Source organism: Monopterus albus, unplaced genomic scaffold (assembly GCF_001952655.1).
Source record: "Monopterus albus unplaced genomic scaffold, M_albus_1.0 scaffold185.1, whole genome shotgun sequence".
NCBI classification, from domain to species: Eukaryota; Metazoa; Chordata; class Actinopteri; order Synbranchiformes; family Synbranchidae; genus Monopterus; species Monopterus albus.
Window position 1 is genome coordinate 6,107 of NW_018128065.1, and position 12,305 is coordinate 18,411.

The following is a 12,305-nucleotide window of genomic DNA, read 5'->3' on the forward strand; positions in this document are numbered from 1 at the left end:
GGCAGAGGGCGCTAGTGAGCCCACAGATTCTTGCGCTACCTACAATCTTCTTCGTGCTTGTTTATATTTCCTTTACAATCCGCCTTATCAAAATGGAAGATTACATTTCCAAGCTGAGAAAATTCGCAAATCTGGACTTTCAATCAAAACATTTTTGACAGTCTGGACATTTTTGTCCAGAAGGATCTTCTTTATTGAAAACATTTGTTTTAATATTGGATTCGAACGGTAAAAGGGTTTGTAATACATACTAGCTGACAAATGGATTTCGTGTACCAGTAAAGTTAATACCATAAACTTTTATTATTTCTAGTTAGAAATAAGCTCAATTGGAATAAATTTTAACCTCAAATTAAATATGGGTCACATTTGTGTGAAGAATGTTGATATGAGATATAAAACACAACGCATTGTCTGTTAACAGACAATTTGTATTTGTAAATCTGACTGTAAAGAGTTAGTGCCTCACCAGCTGCCAACCTCACCGCACGTCACTGGTGTTGATCTACAGCTACATATTTTGTTGTGATCTTTTTAAATATAATTTCTTTAACAGTCAGTGGTGGCAAGAAACATTTACTATTGGACAGTCCTTAAGTAAAATAAGTAGGCTATATTCTTCTATCCCATTTTACTGAATTAAAAGCCAGCTGCAAAAAAAAAAAATTCCCGTCAGCTTTGGTATAGAATGTTTTCTTGCACTGTGTATCAATCCACCACAGTGTGAAGTTGCACAGGAAACTGTGGGTGCATATGAGGGTACATGTACTTTAATTCGCAAACATAAACAACTTAATAAATGATTAAGTTTTGAATTTTCTGTAGGAATTCTGAAGTCAACATTTATTTATTTGAAGCAACCGGGTTCACCGTTCCTCATTGACAGCTGTAATGAGGACAGCTTGTCAGAAAAACAAAACAGTCACATAATGGTTAGAAACTTTTTTTTTGTCTTTCCTTGTTCCAAATTAAACTGTCAGTGTCCAAAAAGTGCTTTTATCTACTTAACCTGATAAAAATCTTCATGTCAGCTTCACTTGGTCCCCTACTGTCATTTCTTTGCTGAGGACCTAACAATGTTTGTACATCATGTGTCATCACTAGAGGGCTCATCTGAGCTATGGCCTGCAGCTTTCTCCTCCCCTCCCTCCCTGCTCCTCTCGATTTCCTGTTTCCCCACCTCCTTATATAAATTTCACTCTTCTTCTCCCTCTTTTCTGTCAATGTTTTTCTCACTTCTTCATTTCTTTTCTCTTTTGACCCTCTGTCCCATTCTTTTCTTCTCTACTTCCTCCCCTTTCTTCTTATCACCCCTCATTCCCTTTTTTCATTTTTCCATTTGTTTTCCTCTCCTCCTTCTCCCTTACCTTTTTCCTTCCCCTGCCCCTTTATTCTTCCTGCTCCTTTTTCTCAATTCCTTAGTTTCCCATACTTTCCTTTTTCCTTACCTTCTTTTTCTTTCATCCTTTTGCTCCTCTTCACTTTTCCTCTCCATCCATCATTCATGTTTCCTGCCACCCCACTTCTTTTCCTCTTCCTCTTTGCCACTTCCGTTTTCTACCTAATACTCAGTCTCCTTTCCCCTCTCCTTCCATCCTCTTCTCTTTTGCTTCCTTATCCTTCACTTCTTCCCTTTCCTTCCCTATCCCTGTTTCTTTCAATTTCCTTCTCTCCTATAGTTTCTCCTTTCTTTTCACATTTCTTTTACTCCCCTTCATCTTTCTTCTCACTTTTCCCAGTTTCCTTTTATATCTCCTTCCTTTTTCCTCCTTTATTCTCATGTCTTCTTTTTTCTCCTTCCTTTTTCCTTCCTTCTTGCTCTTTTCGTCTTTCCCCTTTTTATCACTTCTGTACAGTTTCCTGTCCTTTCCTACCTCATTCTACTTTTTCTCTCACCTTTTCCACTTTTCTGGCATTTCTTTCCCTTTGCATTTCTCTCCCCCACCTTCTTTTCACTTCCTCCCACTCTTTCTCTCTCCCTTCCTTTCGTTCATCTTTTCCTCATCTTCTTCCCTCATCCCTTATCTCCTCTATTGTCCCGCTGTCCCTTGTCCATTCTCTTCTTTACTCTCACTTCTGCCTTTTTTCTTTCTCATCTCTCATCGTCTGTTTTACCTTTACCACCCTCTCTTTTCCTCTGTCTTGTCCTCTCCATTCTCCCACTCATCCTTTCCTCCTTTCTGGAGCCTCCCTTCTTTCCTTCTGGCATGTCAGAGCTTGCACACAGAGAAAGTGTGTGTGCATGTGTGTGTGAGAGAGAGAGAGAGTCAGCTAGATAAAAAGATCATGAGAGAGTGAGCAGACAGAGGCTGAGCAGTGAGCGGGTCAAGCTGTGGGAGTGCTTCTGTCTTCTGGGCGTCACTGACAGTAAAGAGTCTGCAGGACACACTGGTCAGGAACAGGATCTGTCCTCTGAGAGCTGTGTCTTGTTCATCAGGACAAAGTCTTCTTAGCGCAGGATGATTTATCACCTTCTAAACTAACAGAGAGCCTGAAGCCGCCCCAGCTCTACTGAATAAATAATTCCCCTGAAAGAGGAATAAAAAAAGAAGACGACGAAGGGGTGGAAATGTCAGTCTATCTACAAAAGACAACAACCAAAATGGTCTGAACTGGCGCCTTTGGGGAATATTGGATATATTGTCCCCTCTGAAATCCAGGAGAAAAGAGGAACTAAGAAGAACAAGTGAAGCAAGAAAGGATTGAAAGGGTTTCATTGTAAGCTCAACCACAAGAGGATATTGGTGTCTGCCACATCCACTCAGAAGCAAGGAAAGAAGATATAAAGACTAAAACAAAGACAGAGTAACAGGTTTTCCATTTCTTCAAATCCAGAAAAAAAGAAGTAAAACAGAAAGCAGAAAGAGAGAAGAGGAGAAAGTTATCTGTTATCCGATATATGAAAAAAAAAATGTTGTAGTGCAACATTGGGATGAACGTCACTCTCTCAATTCCAGATAAAGTGCGAATAAGGAAAAAGGAATATCACAGAAAAGACTAAATTTATTTTTGTGTTTAGACATTTCAGTAGATAATTCTGAGAGAGGGAAGAAAACAGAAAGTGTTTGAATTTGCTATTTGATGAAGACAAGCAGGAAAAGTTCAAGGACTGACCAAAAAAAATTAAAGAAAACCACAAGAAAGCAGGTGTGAAGAGTCAAAGTAATGGAATAGAAAGAATACAGAGAAATAAAAGGAAAACGAGAGGACAAGGAGATTTAAAGCAAGTACAGAAAAGAAAAGGAATAATTGGGAAAAGGTCAAAAGGAAAGAAAAGGAGGAACTAAGAGGAAAAGCAGAAGTAAGGTTCAGAAAAAGGACAAATCTGAAGAACAGTGAGGACAAAGGTGGAGACAAAAAAGGAAAGCATATTTACACCTGGAAAACTGAGAAAAGCAAAAAACACTAAAAGGTGCAACCAACAGTAGATCTAAGGAACAAGTAGATGGTGTGATGATGCGGCTCCTGATGCTTCCTGCGGCCCTGCTCTCCATCCTTATCCTCCACAGTGCAGCCGTGGCCCCAGCAGGCAGCGTGGCCTCGGCCCAGCTGGAGCGCTGGGTCCATTCAGGCCTCCAGTCGCTGCAATGGGACCAGCTGGACTGGTGTCTCCGCATGTCCTCCCTCTCTGAGGCCGAGTGCAGGCGGCTCACCCACCTGCCACTGTCTGCTGTGGCTGTTTACATGTCGGAGCCAATAGGTGATGATACAGTATGTGTTCAGTGAGAAAACAGTGTACAACCAGTTGATGATGTTCAGTATTCTGTGTCAGACAATATTCAAAATGTGATAAGATGTTCATGGAAGGTTAAAATCTAACAAAATCAATCAATCAATATGCAGGATGTACTTGTCTTAAAATAATCCAATAACACAATCAAATAAATCTAACAAATGAATTTTAGACCTTATACAATGGTCTTTATACCACCTTAAAGAAATTAAAGAGCCATTTCTGTTTTAGCTCAAATACTCAAAATTATATTTCTCCAAATATATTAGGAAAGATAAAATCTAATTTCTTTAGATTAGCATTACAACAAACAACCAAATTATTATATAGCTACAGACACTGTTGGATAATACAGGGTGGGCCACAGAAAAGTAGCCCGCCTCCAGCGATAGGATGAACAAACAGGTGGATTGTTTTGGAGGCAGCCAACTTTTCCGTGGCCCACCCTGTATGTGGTGTAATATATAAGTAAAAAAATCTAATAAAGCCCCTGATAGTACATTGTATGATTATCTAGTAATTCAGAAGGACAAATCCCAAGAAAAAAAAACACATTTAAACATATAAAGTCATTTGAAATGGATAAAAGTAGAATATCACATACACCACTTACTAGCTGATGTATTTAAATGGAGTAACACTGATTCCTGTAGATACTGTAGACACAGACACGTATCGTTCTGCTAGTGTTACAGTGGCCTGACACATTCCTACATCATATCACCTTCAAATGACCATAATAGATTTAGTAACCTATGCACATATTTTATATTCTAGTTTGTCTTTTAAACTATATATAGTTCATTTTCCTAATAACAGGCTATTCTTCCCAAACCTTCCAGGTAACTCAGACAAAGTTGTGGCAATTCTGCCAGACTCCTCAAGTGGAACAGTGGGCTCCAAACCACGAGGAGGTTTCAGCATCAGCCAGGTGATAAACCATGGGGAGCGACCCCACAGACATCAGCCGCCTTTCCCCGGCTCCATGGCCCACGATGCCGTGCTGGTGCTGGATCCGAGCCCCGGGGAGAACTTTGGACACCCAGTGGTCCTCTTCTATGTGGATGTGAATGTGACAAAGAAGAGATGCTCCCACCTGGATGGCATTTACCTGGGTGAGTCAAGACACTCTTTATACTGTGTGTGTGTGTGTGTGTGTGTGTGTGTGTGCGTATATGCGGTTTTAGTGTGAGTGTGTGTTTTGCCTATAACTGAAGAACAGAAAGTAAAAGTCGAATGTGCGTGACTCGCCCTCTCTGACAGGACATTTTCCTGCTCAGAGGGGTTTCACCCACAGCTACTTCTTCAGCAACACCTGATGTGTGTCTGTTAGTGAGTGTGTTTTTGTACTGGTATGACCAACCTGAGGTTTAGACTTAGAGTGAGGTGAGGATATTTTTGGCTGACCACAACTTCTTTATTGAACTACTTTTTTAGCATTAAGTGTAAAAAATGACAATAACAGTTCAGCTCCAAAATGGCTACAGCTATGAAAGTTCTGAAACCTTTCATTTAGGTGTAAGGTTTGAGGTAAGATATGCAGGTCTGACAGCTTGACAGTCAAATGCTGTAAGTGATCACATTAAAGGCAAAGTCAGAGTATTTTGGTCATATTCATGAAACAGCAGCATTTATAAAAGAAAAAAATTCAAGTTTTCATTTTAATTTTTCAAACAACCACTTTACTGTGGCTTAAAGGGCAAAAAGGGAGTAAAAGAAGTTTTCAAAGTACTTTATTTATATCAAAACAGTGTAAGGAGGCAGAAAGTGCATGTGATGGTCCCCTAAGTCCTGTAACATGTGTTAAAGTGCAAGTTGCTGACCTCCTGCTGTGAGAGGGGTTAGCACCAGATGTTGAGGTGAATTCGGCCATGTGTTTCACAAGCACACACCTGTCAATTATTTATGCATGCACAGCACTGCGCCCCCTGCTGGTTCCTGTAGATGCATGTGGATCAGCGTCTTTAGAGCCAAACTTTCTTCAGACTTCATTTAACCTGAAAAGGACATGAATTAAAAATAAACAGAGGAGGAAAAGGGAGTTTTGCAGAAGAGCAATAGCTGTGGAAATGAAGATAAGATAAGATATAACCTTAAAGGCTGGTTAGTGAGAATGTTAAATGGATAAAGGGGAAAAAGGTGGAAGAACCCAAAACTACTTTTTTCCCAGAATGATCAAGCTGCAGTTTGTGTGTATATTGTTGTAATGTTACACAAATCACAGAGATGAGGAACCAGCCCAGCGTGGGAGCATATTTGGGGGAAAGAATTCACCAAGAACTTACCAGGAATACTTTTTGTACTGTTCTGTGTTTTTATTTTGTTTTTTGTTGTTGTTTAAAATCCACCCAAGTTATTCTGGCAGGTTTTGAGTATCAACCCATTCCTGACAAAAGTAGTGACACATTTTCAAAAGGTGAGACTCATACACAAACCTGTAACAAGCACCATATCACCTTTTCATGCAAAAAGAAGAAGAAGGCCAAGCTTCCAGCATTCACATCTTATCTTCCACAGCAGGAGAGTGTGACTAAACCTGCACTTACAATGTGTATCATCAGTTTTTGACCCTGGCTTCTGTCTTGTGTCTTCAGGTGAGGAGTGTTTGACTCTGGCTTTGAAGGGCCACTGTCAGAACCAGCTGAAGCGTCGCCAGGCCGGGCCAGAGAGGCTTATTGGTTATGGACATGGCCGGTTGTCCAGTGGAGTGCTGCACAGTGGTAGCATTACCACTAGCAGTGGCAGCCGTGGGCCATTGGAGGCCTCTGTGAGGTCCACTTCCTCCCACTGGTGGTTGGAGTCGGAGACAACAACCGAACACAGAGACTCAGATGTGTGGGTAGGTCTTAAATCCCTCATTTTATTAGGATTTAATGAGTCGGAACAAAACCCTAACAAACATGAAGGATCTAGAAGGCCTAGTTTTCTTCTTGTTGGAGGCAGTTTCCTCACTTGTTTCAGTCTTTGTGCTAAGCTTCGCTAAGCACATAGGTGGAGTTTGGCATTTGTGGTGGGGGTACACATTTTAACTGACATCAGTACACAGTCCATCTATTGCATGCATATTGCTTAATATACTGCAGACCTACATACAGTAACAGAAGACAATAGGTCAAAGGTCAAGGTCAAAGTGTTTATTGTCATATGCACAGTAAAGAAATGCGTTTCCCTGTACAATGAAATTCTTACTCTGCCACCCACATGAATGCCAGTAGTGCCAAGCTTGGGGGGGGGGGACGACAGGTCACCAGTTTATCACAGGGCTTGTGTTATATCGAAAACTAGAAAATATGCACTGTTATTCATTCAACTTAGAGCACACACACAATTAGAAATGCTCATCAACAGTGTAGCCTGTATAATAACCACTGTTAGGTAAAACAGAAAAGATTAAAGATACAGTATGTAACTTTTTTCAGATATTGTTGTAGAAATCTGCTCCAAAACTTGTCATAATGTGGCGAGGTGCTGTCGAAGCCTCCTGTCACCCAGACCCATTGAACAGCACTGACAGCAGAGCAGAGAGATTAGCTTCTAAAAGGTTTTGAGTGGGATTGACCTCCAACCAATCAGAGATTTTCAATTTTATTGCATTTGCATTTATTGTAATTTCATAATGACAAATATCTGAAGAGCTGGGCAGAGCATAGGTGGCCATAGTAGCCATAGTAGAGCATGGTGGAGCAGGGAGAGTGAGTGCTGGGCAGAGCAGAGTGGATTGATTTCGAGTATCATGCTAGTGCAGCTTAGGTTATTTACTGTAGCTTTAATTAATTATTAATCCTTGAAAGCTGGAGCATCCTCAAACCTTTCAAAGTTGTAATGAACCAGTTTGCAGCCACTGGACAAATACTGGGCAAATTAAATTTCTGAAACAATTGTGCCAAAGTCATAGGATCACCAGTCAGTATATGTCCTCTGGAAACATAACATCTACAAAATGTTGTGCCAATCTGTGTAGCAGATATATTTCACCGGGTAAGTGATCAAAGTTAATAACATCCATCCATGAGGAGCTTGAGTCTAAATGTTTTGACAATTCATCTAATACTTTTCAAGGTATTTCAGTCAAAATCACAAATGTCAGCCTAGAATAAAGCTCACTGGTTTCACTCCCCTTGTAACAGTGTCCATTGAATGTATCCCACTCAAAGTTGATTTTGCAAGTTTTAGATGTGAAAAAATGTATGAATATTATGTCAAATTGCCTGGATGAACCTAGGCTTGTTAAAATCCACTTGAGTTTTACAGGCGGGGTGGCCTTTGGTTTCACTTTTCCTAGTAGAAGGCTTTTTGAGTGAAATTCAGAGTTATTCTCATGTTCTTCCAAGACCACCCACACCTGCAGCCTCTGCCAGCAACCTGGGCCTCTGGCAAAATGTTATCTTTGCTGTTAAGGCAATCCCAGACAATTACCAGGATAAAACCAAAATCCTACCTCTGGAGATTAAGTAGTCCTTAATTGTTGTTATTGATTGTGACCCATATAAACCTACTGTCTGATCATTTGTCATTGCTGAACTCATCTGTGGCCCTGCCTCCAACAGACCATGCAGAGTTTGCAACGTGCCCTCAGCTACTGCCAATGGGCTCTCCCAGTGTGCCCACCTCCAGCTGTGAGCTGAATAAGAATACCAGACGCTGCCACCAGCAGCCGCTGGCCACTCATCTCTCCTGCCGGCTCTACCAGACCTGTGACCATGCTGTGCTTATCTCAGGTAGCGTCTGTGTTGTCCATAACTGAATCAATGCCACCTGTCCTTCCAATCGACTACAATGTATTTTGATCTTTTAGTTTAAAAATTCTATAACATGCACAGGTACCGACAAAGTCTGTACCATAACACTGAGGTCTGAGGCATGTTTTGAAACTTGAAGCTGAGTCTTTTGCCATCTTAGATACTGAAACCAGTAATGGGCAACACTCATGACTGAGTGCATGTCAGTTTAAGCAGACAACCTCACACATATATCCACTTAAGCCTTAATTGTTTTTTTAAAGAAGAAAAATCATCAACCACACATATTACATAGTGTGAAGCCCTAACCACCTGTGGGCTGAATTTCAAGACAGAAGTGGTTGCTTTATCATTCCCATTAGTTCAGTTACAGTCAACTAAAACGACTACATGTACCCACAGCTTGCAAAGAGTTTGCATTTCCCATTTCTGCATCATAAATGTCTGAGGTTGCCCTCTTGCATACAAAGACAGTGGAGAGTCAGAGTGATAAACGACCTACAGGCATAAAGTGTTTGAATAAGGTGTCGGGCCACCAACCATATGCTACTCGCCACCATGTCAATTGTTGAATTTTAGGGTGACAACTTGATTTAGGGTTAGGTGTTAGGCAAGTAGTGGTTTAGATTAAGGTTTGGACAAGTCCCCTTAAAATGTAGGTAAAGAATGCAAGTCAATTCCCCATGAGGACATACTCAGAGGTCCACGCCACCCAGCTCACGCCGTGCTCAGACACAAAAACTACACCTACAGCCTCAGGCACAGCAGGGTGGACAGTATCATCACACACAGAACGAGACTTTACAACAGGTTTTTCCCTGCCGCAGTAAGACTGATGGCAAATATGAACACGTGAGAAATGTGAGAATATACTGTATGTGCAATAACCCCTCACTACCTCACCAAGCGTAATGACATATCCAACTCCACCATGTGAATTACTAAGGGCGATGTTTGAAGATCACTGGGGAAAATACTATTACCCTGTTTTTGTGTATTGCAGTTTTAATGTTTTGTTGCCTTTATGTAACTTTTTTATTTTAAGACTTAGTGTTCTTTCTGGCTTTTGACTCCTTACCTGACTCCAAAGGAGAGCATATAGGAGAGAATTCCTATATGCCTAGACTGTCAAATGGCAAAAAATCTTGAATCCTTGAAAATGAGAAATGCAAACAATTGCATATGTGTGTGCAGGAGGCTGGCAGCAGCAGATGATGTTCCAGCGTCACATTCAGAACCTTCAGATGTTCTATAAAATGCTCCAGAACAACGGCTTCCACAGTGATCACATCAAGACCTTCTTTGCCAGCAACAGACAGCTTCCTGGTAGGACAGTGTCGCTCTGTAAACATTCAGGATGCTTTCTTGCTTCTGTCTCACAGCTATGTGTGAAATCACTCCTTATTTACTGTAGAGTTCACTACATTTACCTCCCATGAGTTTATTTGGGTCTCTTTACGTGTATTCACTAGATCATGCCCTCAAAATCCCAATAAGTAACTAGTAACTACAGCTGGCTACAGTATTTTCTAGTGTAATGGAGCACAAGTACACAGGAGGAGCAAATGGAAATACTCATGTAAAGTACAGGTACCTCCAAACTGTACCTAAGTACAGTACATGAGTAAATGTACTTACAGTTGCTTTCCACTGCTGCACAACACATTTTGTTCCAAAAATCTTTTTCTGTTGCTTCACTGGTATTTGTTGGTCGGCTGTTTGCAGCTTGCCATTTATTTCCATATATTTATTATCTTGTCAAATTAAATTAAAAAAAGGTCTCACAATTAATGTGTTACAAATTTTGGTGTAAAAGTAGCAAACAATATAAAGTAAAACTCTTCCAAAGACTGGCCTGGCCAACTGACCCTCTCTACTACGTCTGGTTCCTCTGCCCTTCTCCACCCACACAGATGATGTAGAGGGTGTGTACTCAGCAACGGAGAAAGCAGTGATTCGTAACCACGTGTCGTACATCTGCAGGAAGCAGCACTGTGCTGACACGTTGGTGCTCTACCTGAACTCACCAACATGTAGTGACGGCACCATGCTGCTGTGGGACGCCAACCTCAACGGGATTGTAAGAGACACACACACACACACACACACACAATGATCAGGCACTGAGGATGAATTGACTTAAGAAGTGCAATGCAAAAATGGCTGAGGAGGAAAAGCAAAAGGTGTGATGGAAACAGACCTAGTGAAATCAGAAGCCAGTGTTTGTGCGATAAACATCAAACTTGTCAGGATATTCAAAGATACTCACACCTCTCTGTGTACCCTCTCCATTTTTCTGAAACTTTGCCTATTCCAAAGGTTTCCAAAAAGTACAGTATCATCTGTGTCTCCCTGACACTGTCCCTCTTCCTCCTCCTCCTCCATCTCTCCAGGCTGATCTGAAGGAGCGATACTCAGTCAGCGAGCTGCTGACTGACCTAGCTGGCTGCAGGGCAACTCGCGTTTTGCTGTTTGTCGATCAGAGCTACACTGGTGTTCTATCAAAGAGGCTGCGAGGGTCCCAGAAACACCTCAATGTGGTTCTGATCCAGAGCCAAACATGGCAGACCCACAGCCACCAAAACCAGAGGTTGAGCCAAGGTTGGGAGGACAGCAGCTGGTCCCGTATCAGCTCTGCCACCTGCCTCCTGGACCACCTGGGGAAGGTGATTTACTACATTTAGGTATTTAATCTTTTTACTCTTCTAAATCATCTTCTAATCTCCTCTTCCACCAATGATGTTACCAGGTGGCAGGGATGTCTCACATGGTGCAGCCGTGGGCTGGCCTTTTAAATGTGACATTGGCGGGCGCTCCCTGCAATGCCACACCACCTCTGACCGATAGTGAGATTCGGAGAGAGTACCAGGGCTGCCAGAACCTGCCGACTGCACTCTGGCACCAGAAACACAGGAGAACCAACATCGAGGGAGAGAGACCCTGAGACTGACTGGGAGAGAGAGAGAGAGAGAGCGCGCGAGCGCCTGAGCAGAAAACAAATAAAATTATGGCGACACACAGAAAACAATCACAGGCTTTTGCATCACACACATGCATCTACGCTAGTGTGTGTTAAATTAGGGCTTTAGTTTTAGCTTGGTGAAAACTGGTTTTCTGTCCTCACTCTGAACTCAGACTGTAACCATGGCGATGACAGCTCATCCCAGTGGGAGTGTACTGAGCACCATGTAAACAGCGTGTGTGGTTGTGAGTTCAACAAGAAGACAACCTCTGTCAGAGACCATCACTAGCTTCTACTCGGGTCACTGTGTGTGTATGTGTGTGTGTGTGTGTGTGTGTGTGTGTGTGTGTGTGTCTATGCCTCATCTCCTGAGAACTTTAACATTTCAGTCAATCATCTATCTGTTTGTTTTATGACAGTTATTTCTTTGTTCTTCTCTCTTACTGTATGTCCCTCTTCATTTGGTTCTTTGCTCTTTCTCTATCATGTTTCTTTCTTGCTTTCTTCTTTGCTTCCTTTCTCTCCTTGCTTCTTTTTTATACCATAATTTATTCCATCCTTTTCCACCATATCTTGCATTCTTTAGTTGCTGCTGCTTGCAGTTGGCTTCTTGCTAAACGTCTTTCTCCTGTCATTATTTTAGTTCTCCCTTCTCTTCTTCCTTTTCATGGTCCCCAGTCTCTTTGTTTTTCTCTTTTTAACACTGTTTAAACAGTTGAATACTGGAATAACTTGGTAACAAGTGATTAAATGAATTTCCACATTGTGTATTTTGAATTAGCACATACAGTATTAAAATATGAGTGAAAACAAGGTTTGACAGAAATATTTAGGCTTACTTCTTTAGATCAAGCTTCTATTTCCAAGGTGA

At 41.5% G+C, this 12,305-nt stretch overlaps 1 protein-coding gene across 1 annotated transcript; it reads left to right on the forward strand.

The window, feature by feature from the left end:
- The first annotated feature begins 3,456 nt into the window (after positions 1-3,456).
- On the forward strand, positions 3,457-11,935 carry LOC109969888 (uncharacterized). The gene is made up of 9 exons (XM_020617102.1): positions 3,457-3,700; positions 4,576-4,848; positions 6,328-6,389; positions 6,473-6,572; positions 8,281-8,451; positions 9,667-9,798; positions 10,386-10,552; positions 10,866-11,138; positions 11,222-11,935. Exons 1-9 carry the CDS (start codon positions 3,457-3,459, stop codon positions 11,414-11,416), a joined length of 1,617 nt encoding a protein of 538 aa, XP_020472758.1. The 3' UTR covers positions 11,417-11,935.
- The last annotated feature ends 370 nt before the right edge of the window (positions 11,936-12,305 follow it).